Genomic DNA, 27,055 nt, shown 5'->3' with positions numbered 1-27,055 from the left:
TTTATGAACTGATCTTAATTCCTTACGTTCTAAAGGTGTTTAATTATTTGTCTTCCTTTTCTGCCTCTTTCCAGCTCTCGAAAGTGGGTCTCTGAACTCTTGCACCCAAAAACCTATTGTTCCATAACAATTGTATTGTTATTGTTTCCTTTTATTAGTTAATACTCCCTTATTCATCTCCAGCACACTCGCTAAACCCCTCTCTGCTTGGTGGAGGACATTGGATCCAAGTAACCAGACAGCTGATCCAAACTGAAGAGCTGCTGAACAAAAAGCTAAATTTCATAAAATAAACCTCATAGAACCCTGAGAAACATATTTATAATGTTATTAAAACGAAACAGTATTGACATACACCAAACATTGCATTGACAATGCCATAGTGCTATGTGCCGGGCTGGAACTAGAGGTAGGTGACAGAGGCATTTGCTTGGGACACATTGGGGAAGAGGGGTGCAATAGGGTGGCAATTGGGTGGTGTCAGAGCCATAGTGATGGGGTTATAGAGCAGGTCTGGACTCTATAAACATTAAACAAGCAATGGCTATCTCAAATGATATTTTTAGTCATCCTAAGGTTTACGTTGATTAAATGCTTGAAACTATATGTTGGACCCTTTTGTATTCAGTATCTCCTAAGAGTTAATTCTATTTTCAGCCATCTGAATCAATGGTCCCTAGAAATAGTGCTTAAAAATCATCGGGTATCTGGGAAATCCTAAGAAATCATTTGGCGCCAGCCATGGCTCCATCTGTAAGTCTTTCCTTTAAGAGGCAAACAAAAAAAATGTGTTTATTTCAAGGGATAATTTCGGTAAACCAAGGTCACTATTGAGCCTGATAGCTACTAGTCTCTACAACCCACGTTTTTATACATTACTGATAAATTTTTAATATACGTTTTTGTTAGGAAAACATACTTGCCCTTTACTTTCCATTATATTCTCTAATCAAGTAAAGAAAAACAAACTACGAATGCAGGAGCCATAGGATTCTTTCTTTTTGGACATGAATGAAAGATCAAATATTACAGTGTCACACATAACCCTTCTATTGTCTACAGAAAAGGAACCGTTGCGACCAGGGATTTCTGCAAACGTAACACTCCCAGGTATTAATTAGTAGGGATGGGCGAATTTGACCCGAAATGTCGCCGACACCCATTAAAGTCTATGGGCGTCAAAAACATTTTGTCGTGCGGCAATTTTTTTTTTTGATGCGCGTCTTTTTATTTTGACGCCTGACGCCAAGTCTATGGGCGTCATTTTTTTGGCGAAACAAGGCGAAAAAATTCCCCATCCCTATTAATAAGTGTGATTCAGAATTCGAGTTCAGAGACATTTGTTGAAAGAAGGTAGCGCCTCTAGGATTATACAGTAAATCACAAAGGACAGTTACGGCCATGAACAGAAACTAGAGATAAATATACCAGGAATAAGTCATTCTGACTGAGAAGATTCAGAACAGCATTCCAATAAAAATGTAATATTCTCTCTTAATTAACCTGATTAGGGCAACTTTAACCATGGCACACTCTTGGATTCCTCAAGACAAGCTCTTAGAGAAAATAAAAAAAGTCAATTAACCCAGGTCAGGTTAATAACATAAAAATATCAAGAGGAACGTGGAAGAACTGTAGAGTTTCCTCTTACCCAACAGGAGACCAAAAAAGTGACAATGACCCTCTAGATTCTCCAGTTTGATATCTGTACATCTGCCCCTTGTGTAGAACAACCCCACGGTAGAGTAATGGAAATTCTATTGATTCCCATGTGCCCATTTCTTTTACACATATGACAATATATTTTCTCTCAAGAGTTTTTTTTAGCTTGGCCTCATGTTATTTTAAGGTTTGATGGTGACAAGTGAAATTGACACTTGGTAGGAATGTGCCGAATTCTATCAAGCTTGAAGATTACTGCACCTGAGCCCCAATTTCATTCCTATTAAGCCTGTCAGAATCCCAAACACACGCTTAAAAGGGCACAAAAGCACAAAAACTCATTTGATTTCATATTAGAGATGCCACTCTGAAGTGAGTGTCTTTTCCAGATCTCACCCTGTCGGACCAGAGGGCTCCAAGAGACACCACAACTGAGCAGCTGAAAACAATCTCATATTAAATATTTGCCACCATTAACAGATTCATTAACAGAGTAGGCTTCCTGTTTCCAACAAGATATAGGTGATAATTATCAACTATATTTAGCCTCTGACACTCACATTTCTTTATTTTACTGAAAAGGTACAATAGATGAAGGATATTTGAGATATAGGGGGTTATTTACTAAACTGTGAATGCAAAAATCACGAAAAATCCGTGATTTTTTTTATCGGACTTTTAAAAAAATCACAAGGAAAGGCAAAAAAATAAAATCCCATTTTACTTTCTTTAATGAAAAAGAAACCTATCTCCAATACACTTTAATTTAAAAATGTGTACTGTTTTTATAAGAAACCTGACTGTATGCAGTGAAATTCTCCCTTCATTTACTGCTGTGGATAGGAATTGTCAGACGGTCCCTAACTGCTGAGCAGGGAAACAATCATACTTATGAACAGCAGGGGGAGCCCCCGCCTCACTTCCCAGCCATGCAGAAATCAAGCAGCTTTGTTTATGATGATCCCTAAGCAGCCCAGACCACACTGAGCATGTGCACAGTCTTAGTCTTGCAAAGATGTATAACAAAGTTACAAGATGGTGACCCCCTGTAGCCAACTTTGAAAGCATAAATTATTTGTTTGATTAGGCTTGTGGTGCAGTAAGTTTATGTTTATGTTTAGTATACAAAATACAGCATTTCTAGCCTTATTCTATTTTACACTTTCCTTGTCTTTAAACCCAGAGGATGGAAAAGTCAGAATCTGAAAATCCAGGATCTCAGACCTGTCGAGGTTGCATATAAGTCAATGGGAGAAGTCCCAAAGATTTCTTTATGTGCGATGGGTTTCGTGCAACATCCCGACATAATCGAGAAAAGCATGAAAAATCAGATGGAAAAATCCAAAAAAATCATGAAAATCAGATTTTCAGGAAAATGTAATAATAAATAAGTGTAAAAAAACACGAGCGGATTTGATCGGAGTTTGTAGCAGAAAATATTCGGACTTTGATAAATAACCCCCATAATGCACATTGTGTTGAGCATGGCCATACAATAAAATGTGGGGAAGGAATTTCGGGAGCTTTAATTAGATCCCAACTGGTTATGTTATTTGAAAGAGTGAAGAAGGAAGTAAGAAAGTATTGTGTTTTCATCAATGTTACATCAGTATTCCAGGTATTTAGTGTGAGAACACAATAATAATGGTACCAATAAGGAGGTGGTAAAGGTTTATGGTCACGACAGAGAGATGTTGTATGTGCTGGTGATCTGGATTCCTTCCAGTTAAAGCCCATTAGAAAGCCTGAGCTCCTTTTTAGCTGCCTGCCCTTTCACTTTCAGCAAAGTAGCAACCTCCAGTCTTTCAATCTTTGTTAGAGTTAGTGCTACTCTTGCTACGATATTCTGATTCCTAGTGACCAGGAGTTGTAACTGTCACTAACTAAAACCTCATTCATGGGTTCCTGTTGCACAACTTCAATAAGGGGCAAATTTAATTCTGTTCGAATATGGAGGGTTAATTAACCCTCAATATCCGACTGTCGAATGGAAATCCTTCGACTTCGAATATCGAAGTCGAAGGATTTACCACAATTCGTTTTTTAATCCATCGATTGAACGATTTTTCTTCGACCCAAAAAAGCTTAGAAAGGCTATGGGGACCTTCCCATAGGCTAACATTGACTTCGGTAGGTTTTAGGTGGCGAACTAGGGGGTCGAAGTTTTTTTTTAAAGAGACAGTACTTCAACTATCGAATGGTCGAATAGTCGAACGATTTTTAGTTTCAATCGTTCGATCCGAAGTCGTAGTCGAAGTAGCCCATTCGATGGTCGAAGTAGCCAAAAAAAACATTCGAAATTCAAAGTTTTTTTTTATTTTATTCCTATACTCGAACTAAGTAAATGGGCCCCTAAGTGTTTCGTTCACTTAGGGTCTTCACTGCAGCCTACTGCGCCCAGGCTCCCCAACTTCTGGTAACAGGTGTAGCCCAAAGAGAAAGAGTCATGTTCTCCCTACTATTAAATACACTATAGGCAGGGACACTTCCTTCCCAAAGAGGATAGGTAACGGCATAGGGTCTTCCTGTGCCTATGAGTCCCCTACATTTTATAGGGGTACAGCTGTGTGGCAGGGGTGGTTTGTTTTGGTGAATAGTTACTGGTATACATAAACTGTCTTGCTTTGCTATACAAGAAAGCAGTCAGGTAATAGATTTACATCTCAGGAATATGTTAAATACTATTAGGGATGCACCGAATCCACTTTTTTGGATTCGGCCGAACCCCCAAATCCTTCGCGAAATATTCGGGCGAATGTGAACCGAATCCGAACCCTAATTTGCATATGCAAATTAGGGATGGCAAGGGGAACCATTTTTTACTTCCTTGTTTTCTGACAAAAAGTCACACAATTTCCCTCCCCGCTTCTAATTTGCATATGCAAATTAGGATTTGGATTTGTTTTGGCCGGACAGAAGGATTCGGCTGAATCCGAATCCTGCTGAAAAAGGCCGAATCCTGGCCAAATCCCGAACCGAATCCTGGATTCGGTGTATCCCTAAATACTATACAGGTATAGGAACCCTTATCCAGAAACCCGATATCCAGAAAGCTCCAAATCCATAGACTCCATTTTATCCAAATAATCCAAATTTTTAAAAATGATTTTCTTTTTCTCTGTAATAATAAAACAGTAGCTTGTACTGGATCCCAACTAAGATATAATTAGAAATAAGATAAGCAAAACCAACCTATTGGCTTAATTTAATGTTTAAATTAATTTCTAGTAGACATAAGGCATGAAGACCCAAATTACGGAAAGATCCGTTATCTGGAAAACCTCAGGTTCTGGATAACAGGTCCCATACATGTACTATTAATGACCGGAATGGAAGCAGAAGCTGGAGAACCCAACCAGTTGTGTGACTACAAGGTCTTGCCTCCAATTCTCAAAGTTCTTGTATTGCAAATGAGAACAACTGGCGCAACATAACATGTCACAAGCCGCACTAGAGGGTTAATCTGTCATATAAAGCTGAGTCGTCAGTATTGCTACAAACTGCCGGGTCGCCAGTGACAGATGGAGATAGATGAATACAATGAAGACAGAGGCTTGTAACACTCATTCTGCTTCACTGAAATAACAAGCAGACTGTGTGTAGTGCATCTCATCATATAGAGGCCAGTTTTCTACTTTCCTAGATTAGCCCAGGCTGCCTACGTTCCCTAGTGTCTTCATGAAGGCCAAGAGATCCTACACTAGCTCTCTAGGAAATGTGCCTATAAATAAATATCATGGCATTAATGGCATTAGAGAGAGATTTATTAGGTGAAAATGCTAAGGAACCCTGGAAGTAATACCTCCTCAAGGGCAGGGCTTACTAGCTGCTTCTATTTAGCACCTTGGGAGTAACTGTGTGCAAAACATAGCACATAACTACTACTATAGTTTATATAAACAAGCTGCTGTGTAGCCATGGGGGCAGCCATTCAAGCACAGGATACACAGTAGATAACAGATAAGTACTACTATAGTTTATATAAACAAGCTGCTGTGTAGCAATGGGGGCAGCCATTCAAGCACAGGATACACAGTAGATAACAGATAAGTACTACTATAGTTTATATAAACAAGCTGCTGTGTAGCCATGGGGGCAGCCATTCAAGCACAGGATACACAGTAGATAACAGATAAGTACTACTATAGTTTATATAAACAAGCTGCTGTGTAGCCATGGGGGCAGCCATTCAAGCACAGGATACACAGTAGATAACAGATAAGTACTACTATAGTTTATATAAACAAGCTGCTGTGTAGCCATGGGGGCAGCCATTCAAGCACAGGATACACAGTAGATAACAGATAAGTACTACTATAGTTTATATAAACAAGCTGCTGTGTAGCCATGGGGGCAGCCATTCAAGCACAGGATACACAGTAGATAACAGATAAGTATTACTATAGTTTATATAAACAAGCTGCTGTGTAGCCATGGGGGCAGACATTCAAGCACAGGATACACAGTAGATAACAGATAAGTACTACTATAGTTTATATAAACAAGCTGCTGTGTAGCCATGGGGGCAGCCATTCAAGCACAGGATACACAGTAGATAACAGATAAGTACTACTATAGTTGATATAAACAAGCTGCTGTGTAGCCATGGGGACAGCCATTCAAGCACAGGATACATAGTAGATAACAGATAAGTACTACTATAGTTTAGATAAACAAGCTGCTGTGTAGCCATGGGGGCAGCCATTCAAGCACAGGATACACAGTAGGTAACAGATAAGTACTACTATAGTTTATATAAACAAGCTGCTGTGTAGCCATGGGGGACGCCATTCAAGCACAGGATACACAGTAGATAACAGATAAGTACTACTATAGTTTATATAAACAAGCTGTTGTGTAGCCATGGGGGCAGCCATTCAAGCACAGGATACACAGTAGATAACAAATAAGTACTACTATAGTTTATATAAACAAGCTGCTGTGTAGCCATGGGGGCAGCCATTCAAGCACAGGATACACAGTAGATAACAAATAAGTACTACTATAGTTTATATAAACAAGCTGCTGTGTAGCCATGGGGGCAGCCATTCAAGCACAGGATACACAGTAGGTAACAGATAAGTACTACTATAGTATTCCTAAACAAGCTGCTGTGTAGCCATGGGGGCAGCCATTCAAGCACAGGATACACAGTAGATAACAGATAAGTACTACTATAGTTTATATAAACAAGCTGCTGTGTAGCCATGGGGGCAGCCATTCAAGCACAGGATACACAGTAGGTAACAGATAAGTACTACTATAGTATTCCTAAACAAGCTGCTGTGTAGCCATGGGGGCAGCCATTCAAGCACAGGATACACAGTAGATAACAGATAAGTACTACTATAGTTTATATAAACAAGCTGCTGTGTAGCCATGGGGGCAGCCATTCAAGCACAGGATACACAGTAGGTAACAGATAAGTACTACTATAGTATTCCTAAACAAGCTGCTGTGTAGCCATGGGGACAGCCATTCAAGCACAGGATACACAGTAGATAACCGATAAGTACTACTATAGTTTATGTAAACAAGCTGCTGTGTAGCCATGGGGGCAGACATTCAAGCACAGGATACACAGTAGATAACAAATAAGTACTACTATAGTTGATATAAACAAGCTGCTGTGTAGCCATGGGGACAGCCATTCAAGCACAGGATACACAGTAGATAACAGATAAGTATTACTATAGTTTATATAAACAAGCTGCTGTGTAGCCATGGGGGCAGACATTCAAGCACAGGATACACAGTAGGTAACAGATAAGTACTACTATAGTATTCCTAAACATTCAAGCACAGGATACACAGTAGGTAACAGATAAGTACTACTATAGTATTCCTAAACAAGCTGCTGTGTAGCCATGAGGGCAGCCATTCAAGCACAGGAGACACAGTAGATAACAGATAAGTACTACTATAGTTTATATAAACAAGCTGCTGTGTAGCCATGGGGGCAGCCATTCAAGCACAGGATACACAGTAGATAACAAATAAGTACTACTATAGTTTATATAAACAAGCTGCTGTGTAGCCATGGGGGCAGCCATTCAAGCACAGGATACACAGTAGGTAACAGATAAGTACTACTATAGTATTCCTAAACAAGCTGCTGTGTAGCCATGGGGGCAGCCATTCAAGCACAGGATACACAGTAGATAACAGATAAGTACTACTATAGTTTATATAAACAAGCTGCTGTGTAGCCATGGGGGCAGCCATTCAAGCACAGGATACACAGTAGGTAACAGATAAGTACTACTATAGTATTCCTAAACAAGCTGCTGTGTAGCCATGGGGGCAGCCATTCAAGCACAGGATACACAGTAGATAACAGATAAGTACTACTATAGTTTATATAAACAAGCTGCTGTGTAGCCATGGGGACAGCCATTCAAGCACAGGATACACAGTAGATAACCGATAAGTACTACTATAGTTTATGTAAACAAGCTGCTGTGTAGCCATGGGGGCAGCCATTCAAGCACAGGATACACAGTAGATAACAGATAAGTATTACTATAGTTTATATAAACAAGCTGCTGTGTAGCCATGGGGGCAGACATTCAAGCACAGGATACACAATAGATAACAAATAAGTACAACTATAGTTGATATAAACAAGCTGCTGTGTAGCCATGGGGACAGCCATTCAAGCACAGGATACACAGTAGGTAACAGATAAGTACTACTATAGTATTCCTAAACAAGCTGCTGTGTAGCCAACTAGCCATGAGGGCAGCCATTCAAGCACAGGAGACACAGTAGATAACAGATAAGTACTACTATAGTTTATATAAACAAGCTGCTGTGTAGCCATGGGGGCAGCCATTCAAGCACAGGATACACAGTAGATAACAAATAAGTACTACTATAGTTTATATAAACAAGCTGCTGTGTAGCCATGGGGGCAGCCTTTGTTTATATAAATTAAAGTAGAGTTTCTGAAGCAAACACAGAATTTTTACCAGGGCAGGGCAACATTACACTATATTTTAATTGCTCTAAAACACTTTGATTTTTTGGTGTTACTGTTCCTATAAGAAGATGCAGCCCCACAAGCACAGGATACACAGTAGATAACAGATAAGTACTACTATAGTTGATATAAACAAGCTGCTGTGTAGCCATGGGGGCAGCCATTCAAGCACAGAATACACAGTAGATAACAGATAAGTACTACTATAGTTTAGATAAACAAGCTGCTGTGTAGCCATGGGGGCAGCCATTCAAGCACAGGATACACAGAAGGTAACAGATAAGTACTACTATAGTTTATATAAACAAGCTGCTGTGTAGCCATGGGGGCAGCCATTCAAGCACAGGATACACAGTAGGTAACAGATAAGTACTACTATAGTATTCCTAAACAAGCTGCTGTGTAGCCATGGGGGCAGCCATTCAAGCACAGGATACACAGTAGATAACAGATAAGTACTACTATAGTTTATATAAACAAGCTGCTGTGTAGCCATGGGGGCAGCCATTCAAGCACAGGATACACAGTAGATAACAGATAAGTACTACTATAGTTTATATAAACAAGCTGCGGTGTAGCCATGGGGGCAGCCATTCAAGCACAGGATACACAGTAGATAACAGATAAGTACTACTATAGTTTATATAAACAAGCTGCTGTGTAGCCATGGGGGCAGCCATTCAAGCACAGGATACACAGTAGGTAACAGATAAGTACTACTATAGTATTCCTAAACAAGCTGCTGTGTAGCCATGGGGGCAGCCATTCAAGCACAGGATACACAGTAGATAACAGATAAGTACTACTATAGTTTATATAAACAAGCTGCTGTGTAGCCATGGGGGCAGCCATTCAAGCACAGGATACACAGTAGATAACAAATAAGTACTACTATAGTTTATATAAACAAGCTGCTGTGTAGCCATGGGGGCAGCCTTTGTTTATATAAATTAAAGTAGAGTTTCTGAAGCAAACACAGAATTTTTACCAGGGCAGGGCAACATTACACTATATTTTAATTGCTCTAAAACACTTTGATTTTTTGGTGTTACTGTTCCTATAAGAAGATGCAGCCCCACAAGCACAGGATACACAGTAGATAACAGATAAGTACTACTATAGTTGATATAAACAAGCTGCTGTGTAGCCATGGGGGCAGCCATTCAAGCACAGAATACACAGTAGATAACAGATAAGTACTACTATAGTTTAGATAAACAAGCTGCTGTGTAGCCATGGGGGCAGCCATTCAAGCACAGGATACACAGAAGGTAACAGATAAGTACTACTATAGTTTATATAAACAAGCTGCTGTGTAGCCATGGGGGCAGCCATTCAAGCACAGGATACACAGTAGGTAACAGATAAGTACTACTATAGTATTCCTAAACAAGCTGCTGTGTAGCCATGGGGGCAGCCATTCAAGCACAGGATACACAGTAGATAACAGATAAGTACTACTATAGTTTATATAAACAAGCTGCTGTGTAGCCATGGGGGCAGCCATTCAAGCACAGGATACACAGTAGATAACAGATAAGTACTACTATAGTTTATATAAACAAGCTGCGGTGTAGCCATGGGGGCAGCCATTCAAGCACAGGATACACAGTAGATAACAGATAAGTACTACTATAGTTTATATAAACAAGCTGCTGTGTAGCCATGGGGGCAGCCATTCAAGCACAGGATACACAGTAGATAACAGATAAATACAACTATAGTTTATATAAACACGCTGCTGTCTAGCCATGGGGGCAGCCATTGTTTATATAAACTAAAGTAGAGTTTCTGAAGCACACACAGAATTTTTACCAGGGCAGGACAACATTACACTCTATTTTAATTGCTCTAAAACACTTTGATTATTTGGTGTTCCTATAAGAAGATGCAGCCCCACTTAGATCCAATACACACATGTATACGTTCTGAATCATTAGTCCACTAGAACATATGCTCCAAAACAAAGGCGAGTAAACAAAATTCCCGATCATTAACAAGATAGAAAATCAACTGTGGGCTCGTTTGGTGCCTTGCGACCTTGTACCGCACATTGTCTTGACTGGACTCTTTCCCTGACACGTTATCTGTCAGCGCAATGAATGGCCGATCATAAGTCTCTCTGCAGTTGTTTCACTGCTATTAAGCAGATGGCAGTGCCAAAGCCAAATGATGTAGTTCAGCTCCCCAGTGAGCTTCTCTTCCATACAGTGAAGCCGCCTTTTATAAATCTTAGGCATTCTAGAGAAATGGGAAACGTGAGCTGACAAACAAAGCTCTGCTCTTCTGCGTGTTTCCCTATCTGGGGCGTACATCAGACACATGTCATGCCGCTATACGGTAGCCTCCTGATTGTACAATCCCACAGATTTAAACCCAGAGTAAATGAAAAATTCTGTAATATTACAAAATATCTGGGAAATTGGCAGAAGAAATTATAGGGGAACTATCGCGAAAATGAAAATGTAATATAAGCTTCATCACACTGAAATAAGAAACTTTCTAAATACAATCAATTAAATATTCTGTAGTGTTTCTGAAATAATCAAGTGTATCTTCACTATTCCTCTCTCAGCATCTGTTTCTCTTCATTCTCTCTTCATGCAGCAGTTGGGTGTCAGATATTCACTGACAGTTACATCCAATATATCTTATAGGGGGGCTCCTTTCCTAGCAGATGTATTAAAGGAGAATTCAACCCGTAACATAAAAAACCCCTACCCCTACGTACCCTAGATAGACCCTCCTCTTCCCCAGCCTCCCTGGTAACCGGGGCACCCCTGGTGCAGATTCTGTTCTCGGAAGTTCACGGCCGCCATCTTCTTTTCTTCGTTAAACTTCACAAAAATTTAACAAATTTTTTTCCGAAATTTTCAGGACTTTCTGCACGTGCGCAGTTGGGGGACTGGAATATTACTCCAACTGAATACGACAGTCTGCTTCCGAAGTTTAATGAAGAAAAGAAGATGGTGGCCGTGAACTCCCGAGGACAGAATCTGCACCGAGGGGTAAGTAAAAAGTTAGGGGCATTTGCCCAGGGTACCATGTAGGCTGGGGGGGGAGGAGGGAGGGGTGTCTACCTAGGATACAGGGGGTAGGGGGTTTTTATGTTACGGGTTGAATTCTCCTTTAAAGCTCACTCAAATAACCAACACAAACAAAATGTAACAAAATAACTGCCTTTTGCACAAATCCTGCATGTAGAGAGACATGATGTCTAGTGAGTTTAATAGAGTGAGCTCTAATACATCTTCTAGGCAAAAAGAGCCCCCCATAACTTTAACTCTCATGCTTCCAGTGGACTGTGGACACGATAAACAAAGCAGATAAAAAAAAAAAGAGTCAATCCCTTAAAACGTTCCACACTTCAAACTTCACAACTCGGCGTGTTATATCGGATTTTAGCTCTTTTCCTAAAACTGAACCAGTTCAGTAACCCATAACAGCCAAGCAGAAATGACATTTTTAATGGCAGGATATTAAATATCATATAAAAATGAAAAGTAAGACCTTATTAGTTGTTATGGGGACTACATTAAAAAAATATATTATTAAATTGGCGAAAGTAATGACCAGCAGAACAGCAGTCCCCAACCTTTTTTGCGCCATGGACTAGTTTAAAGCAAGACAATTTTTCCGAGGATTGGGTGGAGGCGAGCTGATGCATGGCGGCATTTCAGGCTAACACTGTCCAAACAGTATTTTGGTCCTTTTCGCAATCAGTAGAAAGTTTCCTGGGATTTGTGCTGCTGCTGTCATGGGCCTGTTTAATGGTATTTGCAGCTATTATAGACTGCAGCCAGGACCAGAGGAGGCCCGTTCAGCACAGCCCATGACCTGGTAAGTATGAAAATCGAAATTACAAAAAAATCCGTAATCCGGAAAACACCAGGTCCCGTACCTGTATCAGAACTGAAGTTACGAGTCCAGTTCCTTTGTTTAAGTCTAGATACTGCTAGATATTTTATGTGCCCTCCTTATCTAACCTATAGATATTTATGTGCCCTCCTCATCTAACCTATAGATGATACTTTATGTGCCCTCCTTATCTAACTTATAGATACTTTATGTGCCCTCCTTATCTAACCTATAGATACTTTATGTGCCTTCCTTATCTAACCTATAGATACTTTATTTTGCCCTCCTTATCTAGCCTATAGATACTTTATGTGCCCCCCTTATCTAACTTATAGATACTTTATGTGCCCTCCTTATCTAGCCTATAGATACTTTATGTGCCCCCCTTATCTAACTTATAGATACTTTATGTGCCCTCCTTATCTAACCTATAGATACTTTATGTGCCTTCCTTATCTAACCTATAGATACTTTATTTTGCCCTCCTTATCTAGCCTATAGATACTTTATGTGCCCCCCTTATCTAACTTATAGATACTTTATGTGCCCCCCTTATCTAACTTATAGATACTTTATGTGCCCTCCTTATCTAACTTATAGATACTTTATGTGCCCTCCTTATCTAACCTATAGATACTTTATGTGCCTTCCTTATCTAACCTATAGATACTTTATTTTGCCCTCCTTATCTAGCCTATAGATACTTTATGTGCCCCCCTTATCTAACTTATAGATACTTTATGTGCCCTCCTTATCTAGCCTATAGATACTTTATGTGCCCCCCTTATCTAACTTATAGATACTTTATGTGCCCTCCTTATCTAGCCTATAGATACTTTATGTGCCCCCCTTATCTAACTTATAGATACTTTATGTGCCCCCCTTATCTAACTTATAGATACTTTATGTGCCCTCCTTATCTAACCTATAGATACTTTATGTGCCTTCCTTATCTAACCTATAGATACTTTATTTTGCCCTCCTTATCTAGCCTATAGATACTTTATGTGCCCCCCTTATCTAACTTATAGATACTTTATGTGCCCTCCTTATCTAGCCTATAGATACTTTATGTGCCCCCCTTATCTAACTTATAGATACTTTATGTGCCCCCCTTATCTAACTTATAGATACTTTATGTGCCCCCCTTATCTAACTTATAGATACTTTATGTGCCCCCCTTATCTAACTTATAGATACTTTATGTGCCCTTACTTATCTAACCTATAGATACTTTATGTGCCCTTACTTATTTAACCTATGGATACTTTAAGTGCCCTCCTTATCCAGCCTATAGATACTTTATGTGCCCCCCTTATCTAACCTATAGATACTTTATGTGCCCTCCTTATCTAGCCTATAGATACTTTATGTGCCCCCCTTATCTAACTTATAGATACTTTATGTGCCCTTACTTATCTAACCTATAGATACTTTATGTGCCCTTACTTATTTAACCTATGGATACTTTAAGTGCCCTCCTTATCTAGCCTATAGATACTTTATGTGCCCTCCTTATCTAACCTATAGATACTTTATGTGTCCTTCTATTGGTACAAGGTATATTTTGACCACCACTGTAGAAACTGAGACAGGATATTTCTGGGCATTTGTCAAAGGTCCAAGGTCCTACTGGAACAAACAAGTAGTTGAGATGGACTTTTCACTTTACAAAGATCCTTCACATACAAGGATTGATGGTTATGGTGGTGGTATCATAAATTGGCATCTAAATCCAAAAACAGCAGCAGGACATATTTATTAAGAGATGCCACGTTGCACAATAATTACTCAGTCTACATAACTCTAAATGAGCTTCATCGTCATAATTGTAATGACTTTACCAACAATACAGCAGAAATCTGACACATACTGGCACCCACATCCACTGTTTTGTGTCCACCATAGGGGAGGAGGAGATACTTTGGGATCTTCTGCCTACAGCATTAGATTGGATGCAGCTATTTCCAGAGAAAAAGTGATTGCGACATAGGAGTAAAGGGTCTCCTTACATGGGAAATGACCCCTAATTAGTCTATTATTGCCCAGTAAAACGATCAAAGCCTACACACAATCAGGTATAACAGCAATAAGAAGAAGACATGGCCTGCGCCACATATACACATGCACCTACAAGTCATCACTAAGCTTCTATATTCTAGTGCAAATGTGCTTCATCATTAACCCCATGGAAGTTTCCCCGAGTCTCACAGACTGGCAGGGCAGAACGTAGGGATTGAAACAGAGGGACCATAAAATTCAAATAGATTTTCCTTTCAGAATAAATCTCACTCGGTTCTGTTGCAAGAGACAGCGACGCTGCGCCGTGATTATGGATTTTCAATTCTCTGCCAATAAAATAAGCAATCTGCAGTCACCGGATAAAAGTGTTGTGCTTAGAAATAACGCAGCTCGCTGCATATGTTGATCGCATGGACGGCTGTTGCTACAACAGGGAGGTCAAAGTCACAGCCCTACAAATGTAACCGTCATCAGATTCCATCCTCCCCCAAGAGCGATGCATGGCCTTCCAAACAGCTGCGAGGCTGAGGGTTTTACGTGTCTGTCAGCTGCAACTGGCAGTCGTGATACAAACTCCCAGTGATAGAATGTTGGCAGGGGTGCAGCCTTTCTCCACTGGGCATTACATTATTGTCTGTACGGCACTTCCAGTGTGAGTTCGGAAGGTTACAGCAAGCTGTTTAACTCATCTGAAAATGATTTAAAATGATTTTAAATGTTGATTTAAAGTATGAAATGATAGTGCTCCTGAGTGTATATGTGCCGTGTCAGTGGATAAGCAACATGGCAAAATCTTTATGAACGGCTAAATTTGGCAAGAGACACTAAAAATGCTCAGAAATGCAGACAAGTGTATGTAGCACCATGGGTGTAATGCCTGCATGACTCTGCTAATAAAGCATTGTTATACTCTACTCATCCTCGGCTACCCAAAACATAATAATGGGTAATTGGGGATTTTAACTCCTGCTGCTCATGTGACTCTCTCCCTCTATCTCTGCAGGGTCCTATAGGAGTAATGGAGCTATAATTCTCATGAACTCTCAGGAAAGAAGTCCAGTGTTAAGATAATACCCCATAAGGTCAGCTGGAGGAGACAGGACGGTCAATTACTTTGCAAATTCAGCAGTATAAAGGGGTACCGCCCCCTATTGTTCATTTAAAAAGCACTTGTATGTGGGTTCTGGTTCTGCTCTGAATCTGGGGCTTCATTGGAAATCCAGCGTTAAAAGCAAAACCCAGTGCCAATGAGCACAAGCAGCCCTGTCCTTATCACCTTCCATAGAGCATGATATCTACAGTTGCATAGTGGGCACTAAGGGGGACGTCTACATCATGCCGGCCCACTCCTTATGAATAAACCACTGTCAACATGGCAGCACCATAGTCATGGGGTGAATGAAGGCAATTCTTCAACGTACAGGGCAGAATGCAAAAAACATGGAGGATTTTTTCTCCTTTGTGCCCTGACTGAGAACCCTCTGGGATAGTGATGCGCAGGTCGTTCCGAGACCCTCAGGTTGGACAGGTTTAGGACTGCAAAACATCTTAAATGAGTGGCAGGACAAAATCTGTCAACTACAAACGATCTTTATTCCACAAATTTAAAACAAAAGTCCTAACGTTTTTTGTATCTAGAGATCCGTAATCATGGTGCCTATGATTATGTATCTCTAGATACGAAACGCGTTAGGACTTTTGTTTTCAATTCATGGAACAAAGATCAAATTTGTATCCATATTGGTTGTGCCGCAGGAGTGCTCATTTCTTTACATCTCACCCCAAGCTACGGGTTCGGGGTGCTGCATCCGGACCACCCATCTTCATCGGTGAGTGTGAACAATTCACACATACATTGTTTATGTAACAGTGCCGAGAAAGCTGACCCCCTTGAGAGACGGACCTGGGGCTTTGCACCCAGGTCAATTTTTATACAGAGTGAGCTTTGGCTTTTTATTAGTGATGGGCGAATTTGCGAAATGGCGTCCATTTTTTTTACACTGGCTTCCATTTTTTTGGACGCCGGCGCACATTCGCCAATTCGCTGCAATTTGCGCCTGGCAAATAAATTCGCCAATCACTACTTTTTATTAGTAATATTTAAATATTCAGATAGAGCCGTGAGTTTTCCTTCTTGTTTGATACTATTTAATTAACATAAGTCCAGGAAGGGCCTGGTTGGGTGACATCAGGAGACAGACAAGGGGTTGTGGCTATGATGTACCAATTTGAAATAGGCCAATCAATGCGTCAGTCTGGTCTGGATTAAATAATTAGGAAAACTGGGCAGGCAGTATTGACCCAGCAAGCCCTTTACAAAAACCGGACAGGTGACAACTGTAGATGGTTGGGTAGGGTGCAGGTACAAAAATAATGACGGCTGTCTGGGTCAGGTTAAATCTGTTTTGGTAGAGGGAGTGTGACTTTTTGTCGATTTGTTGTAATTAATGAAACAGTGCCATTCTTAAATAGATAAGTGGTAATGTAGGAGCGCAGTACAGTGTGCAAAAGTGCCAAATTCGGACACACATTTTCATGGCTTTTAAAGTAGAAGGAAAGGTTAAAACTAAGTAAGCTTTATCAGAAAAATCTATATAAATACACCAGTAAACCATCAAAGTAATGCTGCTCTGAGTCCTCTGTCAAAACAAACATCACATTTCTTTCCTTCTATTGTGTACTCATGGGCTTCTGTATCAGACTAACTGTTTTCAGCTTAAACCTCCAGGGCTAGGGCTTGAGCATGCTCAGTTTCTGCTGTAATATGAGCCCAGAGCTATGAGTGAGCAAGGAGAGACTCAGGCAGGAAGTGATGTCACACCAAGCTAATATGGCAGCTGCAATACTAAACAAACGAAAGCTTCTAGAGCTTTTTACTCAGGAATGGTAAAACATTGTACAGAATAAATATAACATTCTATCTTGCACTATTGCAGCTTATCTATTGGCAATGAATGCCTCCGTAGCTTTCCTTCTCCTTTAACTCACAATGCAGTGGAGTTTACTAGAATGCCATTGTAATAACAGGTGACTGCTAATATGTGTCCAGTGTAACATGCGTGTGATGCATTTAAAACATGTATGCACAGCAATTAGTGAGCATTGTGGCTAATTATGCACAAGTTGCAGCACACAGTCATTTCCAGCCAGGCATATAGTCAATAACATCAGTTGCGGCACAGGCCTCTAAAGAAACCTTGAAATTCCAGCCAATAATTCCAGCCTTCCATTGCTTTAACGTGTGCCAACCTGTAGCTTTGTTAATAGGTTCAATGCAATGTTTCAGTGCTTTCAGTCTCACTTGCGTTAATTAATGAGCCCTTTAAAATTTTCTAGCCTGAACTTCATGAAAAAATACAAAAGCACCTTTTTTTATGTTATTATTATTTTTAACAATGCCCCCATATCCTGAAGACGTATAACGTTGGGTTCTTCCTTACCTTTGTCCTTGTGAGTTATAGTTATTGTCGTACGAGTCGTAGCTCTGTTCATCATAAGCCGTGCCGTAGCCGTCGTCGTAATCCTAAAAAAAGCAATGTTGCCACGGATTAGCCATTTATCTGTACAGAGCATGTCATCGACTTGGAAGGCAATAAAGAGCAGCTACAGTATATCAGTGATAGTTCCACCAAACCTGGTTATTAATCTTCAGAAAATGAAATTCGTGTTATGCCAACAAAGAACATACCGTAATTTCAAACGAAGATGAAACTAAGATCTAATGGTAATTGTAAATTGAAATGATTGTTCAGGATGAGCTTGATCTTACGAAAAATCTTTTAGGGGCCGATTCACTAAGCTCGAGTGAAGGATTCGAATGAAAAAAATTCAAATTTCGAAGTATTTTTTGGGTACTTCGACCATCGAATTGGTTAAATTCGTTCGAATTCGAACGAAATCGAACGAATCGAACGAAAAATCGTTCGACTATTCGACCATTCGATAGTCGAAGTACTTTCCCTTTAAAAAAACTTCGACCCCCTACTTCGGCAGATAAAACCTACCGAAGTCAATGTTAGCCTATGGGGAAGGTCCCCATAGGCTTGCTAAACTTTTTTTGATCGAAGGATTTTCCTTCGATCGTTGGATTAAAATCGTTCGAATCGTTCGATTCGAAGGATTTAATCGTTCGATCGAACGAAAAATCGTTCGATCGATCGAACGAACGTTTAGCGCTAAATCCTTCGACTTCGATATTCGAAGTCGAAGGATTTCAATTCGAGGGTTGAATTTCGAAGTATTTTTAATTTCAAAATTCGACCCTTAGTGAATCTGCCCCATAATGTCTATGGCCACCTTAATACTTGCTTAAAGGAGAAACATCATCTGCCTGGACAGGTCAGGACAATCTGTTCAAATTACGTCCCATGATATATTTAAATGCAACAAAGTGTGATGCTTTATAGGCCAACATACCCTACCATCATGCATGGCACGTTCTACCTGGGACTCATCTGAAGTTCTTCCAGGCAACATTCCCTAGGGCCACTAATTAACAACCATCAGGTATTGGATTTACCTATAACCAGCTGACAAGTGGCAATATCGATGGTCAGAAGAACATGTCCCACAAGACATGGCTGGATCAATTACCCATTGTTTCAGAGACTTGTTTACATTTGAATGCACTGCTCAGACAAGAGTAGAAGATGTATTGTTGTTCCTTCGTTACATTCTAGCTTTATTTCACTGAGCGGCTTATTTTCATGATGATTAAACTGTGTCTTCAATAAAATCAGAGGGATAAGTTATATAAGGGAAAGCAATGTGCTATCGTCACTGCAGTCATTTTTAGCATTTCTTTCCATATTGCATCACCAGGGGATTTTTTTTTCAGTCCCACTGCCCAGTGTCTGGTAATACAGAAAAGATCCAGTGATGGTGACTTTAAAGTCTTAGGGCACATTTACTTAGGGTCGAATATCGAGGGTTAATTAACCCTCGATATTCAACCGTCGAAGTAAAATGCGGATTTACCGCATTTCCTTCGTTCATACGATCAAAGGAAAAATCGTTCAAAGGATTTTAATCCATCGATCGAACGATTTTCCTTTGATCAAAAAAAAGCTAGGAAAGCCTATGGGGACCTTCCCCATAGGCTAACATTGATGCTCGGTAGGTTTTAGATGGCGAAGTAGGTGGTCGAAGTTTTTTTTAAAGAGACAATACTTCGACTATTGAATGGTCGAATAGTCGAACGATTTTTACTTCGAATTGTTCGATTCAAAGTCATAGTCGAAGGTCGCAGTAGCCAATTCGATGGTCGAAGTAGCCAAAAAAATACTTTGAATTTTGAAGTATTTTTTATTCTATTCTTTCACTGGAGCTAAGTAAATGTGCCCCTTAGTAACTGACCTACAACACGGAGGTCCTTCTGCGTAACTATCACTGCTCCCCCTGTAAATATTAGCAAATGCAACTGGCAAAACGAATGTCATTGTCGCAATTAATAGCTGTTACTAGAGATGTCGCGAACTGTTCGCCGGCGAACTTGTTCGCGCGAACATCGGGTGTTCGCGCTCGCCGGAAGTTCGCGAACGTCGCGCGACGTTCGCCATTTTGGGTTCGCCATTGTTGGCGCTTTTTTTTGCCCTCTCACCCCAGACCAGCAGGTACATGGCAGCCAATCAGGAAGCTCTCCCCTGGACCACTCCCCTTCCCTATAAAAACCGAAGCCCTGCAGCGTTTTTTCACTCTGCCTGTGTGTGCTGAAGAGATAGTGTAGGGAGAGAGCTGCTGCCTGTTAGTGATTTCAGGGACAGTTGAAAGTTTGCTGGCTAGTAATCGTTTTGATACTGCTCTGTTATTGTAGGGACAGAAGTCTGCAGGGGTTTGAGGGACATTTAAGCTTAGGTAGCTTTGCTGGCTAGTAATCTACCTTCTACTGCAGTGCTCTGTATGTAGCTGCAGTGGGCAGCTGTCCTGCTTCAGATCTCATCTGCTGACTGCTGCAATAACAGTAGTCCTTGTAAGGACTGCTTTTATTTATTTTTTTGTTGTTTTACTACTACTACTACTACTACTACTACTACTACTATAAGAGCCCAGTGCTATTAGTCTAGCAGTGTTGGGGAGTGGGACTGGTGTCCCTGAAATCACTAACAGCTCTCCCCCTACACTATCTCTTCCAAGCACACACAGGCAGATTTTTCAGATACATTTTTGCCCTTGATCCCCCTCTGGCATGCCACTGTCCAGGTCGTTGCACCCTTTAAACAACTTTAAAATCATTTTTCTGGCCAGAAATGTCTTTTCTAGATGTTAAAGTTCGCCTTCCCATTGAAGTCTATGGGGTTCGCGAACCGTTCGCGAACCGCTCGCATTTTTGCGCAAGTTCGCGAATATGTTCGCGAACTTTTTTTCCGACGTTCGCTACATCCCTAGCTGTTACTTGGCTAGGGGGCCGACTAATACGGTCTACCCACAATAAAAAAGTCACAATACAAGGCTAATTAGGAATTAATTCAGCTTCACATTACATGGCAGCTGAGAAACCAGGGCATTCTGTGCCTGAAGTCAATAATAATCCCTGTGGCATTTTAGCATATTAGCATATTAAGCTCATTTTCTGCTTAATGATTTGGGATAACCCCCTAAATTTAGCTTCCAAACAGCAGCCCAGAGCCCACTGAGCATGTGCAGAGCCACCGACTCACACAAGGTGGTCTAACAAGATCCAAGATGGGGAGCTACTGGAGGAAATGTGAAGGCCTGGGTCATTACTGTTATAGGGGTGGTGTACCTCCAGGTTTATATATTAAGTTCAGCATATAAAATACAGCATGTATAACCATATTCACGTTTAGGCTTTAGTTCCCATTTAAAACCAAAATAAATTTTTTTTTTGACTCAAGCAAATAAATAAATAAATAAATAAAAAGAGCACATCTATACAGATGAAAGAGATGTTTAACAGACACCCTACTGATAGACCAGGTGGCAAGCAACAGTGTAACCTACAGGGACTACTAACAAATAAGTAATTATTTATAAACAACCTTCAGATCCTTCAGCTTAGCAGGCAAAGCTTAATGGAATTTATATAGGGCACAAGACTATTTCTTAGTACAGAGGATGGTTGACCCAACATGCTTGGGAGGCTAGAGGACTAAAGCTAACTGGGCAATGCCAGACTGCTAGTGCACTGCCTAAAAAGGATAGCTGCATTGGCATTCCCGGAGCACAATTTGGACTTTTTTTCCTAAATGTGTCCAAATACTATAATTTATAAGATGTGCATACCGGGGAAAGATCTTCTCATTTGGCACCCTCGTCAAACAAGCAGATATTTTCCCCGGATATGTCCACCTAAGGTGGATCATATTGGACTTTAATCCAATTGTTGGCCATATGGCCAAATGACTGGATTAAAACAGCAGGAATATAGCAAGGACTGTATCAACTAACCAATGCATTTCCCAGTCCGACAGGAAAATTAAACCAGCCCTATCAACATCTGCCCAATCATCAACCAGATATCAATTAGGTCGGCGTGTCTGAGGTCCCCATACCTGACAATTCAGGCCCTCACGAGTCACATATTTGTCCTTACAGTATTAACCTATCCTGCCTGACAAACTTAAAGTAGACAGGAGGTCATCTGAAAGGCAATGAGGGTGGAATTTCTGGACAATGTCTATTTTGGTCTTCTATAAGGTCTTGGACACCCAGCTGGAAGGTAGTTTAGGGTTAAATTTGAAGAGGAAACCAATTAGCTATGTATATATCCCTGGAAATAAGGTTGAATGGCTGTTACTCTGGTGTATCCATGTAACCTTGTTTTAAGCTGGGGGCCCTGAACAACTGGCTTGGGCTTCTCTACGGAGAACTATATAAAACACCAGTGTCACTCGGAACTGCACAGGATTCTAATGAATTGCTACAAACACAATTACATTATAATGGCAAATGGAAAATGCCTACTAGCCATTCATCTATTTAAATATCCATCTATCAACACCGCTCAGTCCAGAACATTTGATTGGCTACTTTCTTTAGGCGTTTAATTAATCCGCCGCTAACACCCAAGAGTGATGAAAGACCCAGATTCAAATACATTTTACCCAGTATAAATCCTGATTCTTATTTTTGTAGCACTGGGTTCACCACCAAGCAGAGATGTAGGGGTGGTGGTAACATAAGCGCAGCTGCAATGAGGACCACCAATGGCTGATAATGGTTAGAACAAAGGGCCCCAGTGCTCATATTATGAAAGCGTCGATACGTGCCTAGGCAATGCTTTGTGACAATGGGATAACCCTTCCGCTGGCTGTTCTGATTTCCAGTACAAACTGCACAAAGCAAATGCCGATGGGGACAGGCTCCTGACAGCCCATATAACATCTCAGCTGAACCCTATTTTATTACATTCGGCACAGCAGAAATACACTTGGCTGTGACAAATGGCCTGACAGGATTGTTACTAACCTTCTCGGGGAGCCACTAACACACAGGGATTACGCTGATCACCATTGTGTTCCCCGTAGGACCACTTGCTCTTATTCTAGTAACCATTTTTATTTAAATATATTGAGGTCTCCTTGTAAAATTATTAACGCAGGTTTGCTGGGAAATAGCCACCCCATAATATCCCAATTATTTACACGAGATAATAAGAAAGTGATATGTGGCACATGGCTCCTCTGTTAAAAGTGCATTTATCATGTGCAGCATTGCCTTAGGCCAGGACTATACGGGCGATTCCGCCGCGATCCGACGCGCTGCACAAAATCGAAGGCATCACGTCGGATGCGATGGAAATAAGGTAAGTAATTCAATTGTCGCATCATGTCGCATTGTTGATACGACGCCAACCTGACTGTCGGATGCAGATGCTTCACGCTGCGTCTGCATCCGACAGTCGTGTCACGTCACCTTTTTTCTCCAAATGCATTAAAGTCAATGGGCGTTTTTTTGGCAACTTTTTTTTGTCCTAATGCATTAAAGTCAATGGGTGTTTTTTCTTATGGTGACTTTTCTTTAGTCCTAATGCATTAAAGTCAATGGGCTTTGAGTGTATTCCTGCCTTAAGGGTTAGGAGACTTGATTGGGTTTGGAAGGGGCAGGGAGTCAGTAGGTCACTTTACTTTGTGAGGATAAAATAATTTTGGTTACTGATGGTATGAGAGGTGCTGGGTAGTGATGAGCGAATTTATTCGCCAGCCAAGGATTTGTGGCGAAATTTCGAATTTCGCCATGTGCAAATTTACTCGCGAAACTGTGGCGAACATTTGCCACTGGAAAGTTCTAGAAAAAAAATGCCCATTGACTTTAATGCATTTGGAGAAAAAAAGTCACCATAAGAAAAAACACCCATTGACTTTAATGCATTAGGACAAAAATGTCACCATAAGAAAAAACACCCATTGACTTTAATGCATTAGGACAAAAATGTCACCATAAGAAAAAAAACACCCATTGACTTTAATGCATAAGGACAAAAAAAGTCGCCAAAAAACGCCCATGGACTTTAATGCATTTGGAGAAAAAAAAGTCACCATAAGAAAAAACACCCATTGACTTTAATGCATTAGGTCAAAAAAAGTCGCTAAAAAATGCTTATTGACTTATTGACTTTAATGCATAAGGACAAAAAAGTCGCCATAAGAAAAAAACGCCCATTGACTTTAATGCATTAGGACAAAAAAGTCACCATAATTCTGTAATTCAAAGCTTTCTGGATAACAGGTTTCCGGATAACATCCCTGTATAATAAACTGCATAACATCATCCTCTAATAGATGGACATGTCCATGCAAGCAGCAACTGTCTTCTTCAAAGAAGGCTGCATTCTTCCATTATTTCAATCATAGTTTTTCCAGGGGCATTTATTGCAGAAAGTTTATTAGAGAAAAGCAGAGTCGTATAACTGCAGTTCCACATGATATAATTCAGTGTACAGTCGCTGTACAGTCACACTCCATTACTTTAATGTCAGGTACAGGCCAAACCATAAAGAATTCTTGGAAAGTGCCGGCTCAGGAGGATAGGTATTCTGCTATAGAGCTGCACATGTTCAAGCACAAATCAATGAAACGCTGTGTAGTTATCAGCACAACACACCTCATTAGTTCTCATTAAACAAGGACTTGACCTAACGAGCTGAGGGTGAAATAAAGGATCACTAGGCTTGGAACTATTCCTGCAAAAATGTGCTGAGTAGTCTCTGTACAGACTATGGACAAGCTTTGGGGGGCATTCCTGCTTAATGGCGTTCATTATGGGGGATACCTATGCAGGAATTTTATTATGATGGTACCTCTCTGTCTATGAGCCCACCTAGAGGCTGATCCTAATGAACTGTACTCCATACAGGGGACACACAGGGATAGGTTTATGTTATGGGCAAACTGCTATAACTGGGTATATAGTTGACAAGTCATTTTAGGGGGACACGATGCCCCAGTGCACTGGATAATGATTGCTTAGTTGTGGTCTTTGATGGGTTTTTTTTGTAGGGTGATTAGGGGAAAATGACGGTTGCAGCAAAATAATTTAAAAACAATGGAGACCTTTGCAAGGCTGAAATATCAAGCTCAGTCAGAAAGGGTTGAGGAGACCCAAAGCAAACGAATCATTTAGAAACAATGGAGTCCTTTGCAAGGCTGAAATCACAAGGGGTTGAGGAAACCCAAAGCAAATGGATCATATAATCCATTAACAATAAAGAAAGTTCATTTTAATTATACCAATACTTGGTCACATACCCCTGTGTAGGTCTCTAAACAATGAAACGTTGATACTAGAACCTCTATATGCTCATGTGTGGCTTGCTACTTGGCTGATCTAAGCATGGTAGGTATCAACTTAACCTTTAGAAAAATCTCCAAGCTTCATATTCCACCAACCTAAGATCTATGGGACAATAAATATGCCATCTTGACTTCCTTGACATCTAGGGGGCACATTTACTAAGCTCGAGTGAAGGATTAGAATAAAAAATACTTCGAATTTCAAAGTATTTTTTTGGCTACTTCGACATTCGACTATGACTTTGACTTTGAATCGAAAGATTCGAACTAAAAAAAATTAGACTATTCGATAGTTGAAGTACTGTCTCTTTAAAAAAAACTTCGACCACCTACTTCGCCACCTAAAACCTACCGAGTACCAATGTTAGCCTATGGGGAAGGTCCCCATATGCTTTCTTAGCAATTTCTGATCGAAGGAAAAACGTTTGATCGATGGATTAAAATCCTTCAATTCGAAGGATTTAATCGTTCGATCGAAGGATTTTTCCTTTGATTGTTCGATCGAACGAATTGCAGTAAATCCTTCGACTTTGATATTCGAAGTTCAAGGATTTAACTTTGATGGTCGAATATCGAGGGTTAATTAACCCTCGATATTCGACCCATAGTAAATGTGCCCCCTAATGTTGGCTTTTGTTCTGCCCATCTGTAATATCCATGTATTTTAAGACATGTTCAGAGCTTTATATACAAGTAGCTCTACATAAATGGAAATATACACATACAGGCGTTCTCTGGGGCACAGGGAGGTATAGTATGGCCAACTCTAAAACTCCATGGGGCAAATTCACTAAGGGCCGAAGCGACGAACGCTAGCGTTACTTCGCTAGCGTTTGGCATTTTCGTTACTGCGCAAATTCACTAACGAATGCTGGCGTAGATTCACTAGTGTTACTTCGCACCCTTACGCCTGGCGAATTATCGCTACGGACGTAACTACGCAAATTCACTAACGCGCGCAGTGTTCTGAACGCTACCTTTTACGCTAGACTTCCTTCGCCACCTCAGACCAGGCGAAGCGCAATAGAGTAGACAGGGATTGCTTCAAAAAAAGTCAATTTTTTTTCTAAGTCCCAAAAAACGCTGGCGTGTTTTCTACATTATGGGTGATAGCTTGAAAAAGATCGCAAATTTTTTGGGGCTCCCCTCCTTCCCCCCCTACATTTCCTGACTCATGGCAACTTACCTAGACAGTGGGCACATGTGTAGGGCAAAATAAAATTTTTATTTGATGTTTTGAAGGTTTTCTAGGCATTTGTAGTGCTGATACGTATTCCTCCATTGAAATTTGAATTTGGCGCCGTATGCAAATTAACCATCGCTAGCGTAACTTCGCTTTACTTAGCGAATCAACGCTAGCGCAACTTCGCAACCTCGGATTTTAGTGAATTTGCGAAGCGCTTTTGAAACTACGCCTGGCGAAGTGTGGCGAAGTGCGGCGAAGTTACGCCTGGCACAACTACGAATCTTAGTGAATTTGCCCCCATGTGCCCATGCTCTGTGTGTGCTTTCAGTGAAAGAGGCAAGTGAATTTGGAGAACCTCACACCACACATAACCCGGTCGAATAGTTTCTCCTGGTGCCCAGTGATAGAGGAATCGGCCACCTCACATCCAAGGTAAGAAGAAATTCATTGGCCAGTGAATTTCTTCTTACTTTCAGTGAAAGAGGAACAGAGGACATATTCCAATAAAATTGTATGGTACAAACGTGCACTTGTGTTAGAAATGGTAACACAACAAGGGTCCACCAAAGCCATTATAAGCTATGTAGTAGCACT

General features: G+C 40.6%; 1 protein-coding gene across 3 annotated transcripts in view; it reads right to left on the bottom strand.

Annotated features, from left to right (window-relative positions):
• khdrbs3.S (KH domain containing, RNA binding, signal transduction associated 3 S homeolog) overlaps positions 1-27,055 on the bottom strand; it is a 109,439-nt gene that overhangs the window by 23,824 nt on the left and 58,560 nt on the right. For all 3 annotated transcript variants that reach the window (XR_005962329.1, XR_005962330.1, XM_018223982.2), the window contains exon 7: positions 17,965-18,047. Coding sequence is in view for 1 of the 3 variants with exons in the window: in XM_018223982.2 (XP_018079471.1) it covers positions 17,965-18,047 (83 nt within the window). In the remaining 2 variants the exon portion in view is untranslated. The remainder of the gene's footprint in view (positions 1-17,964; positions 18,048-27,055) is intronic.

Source organism: Xenopus laevis, chromosome 6S (assembly GCF_017654675.1).
Source record: "Xenopus laevis strain J_2021 chromosome 6S, Xenopus_laevis_v10.1, whole genome shotgun sequence".
Taxonomy (NCBI): domain Eukaryota; kingdom Metazoa; phylum Chordata; class Amphibia; order Anura; family Pipidae; genus Xenopus; species Xenopus laevis.
This window is presented reverse-complemented; position numbering and strand designations above follow the sequence as displayed.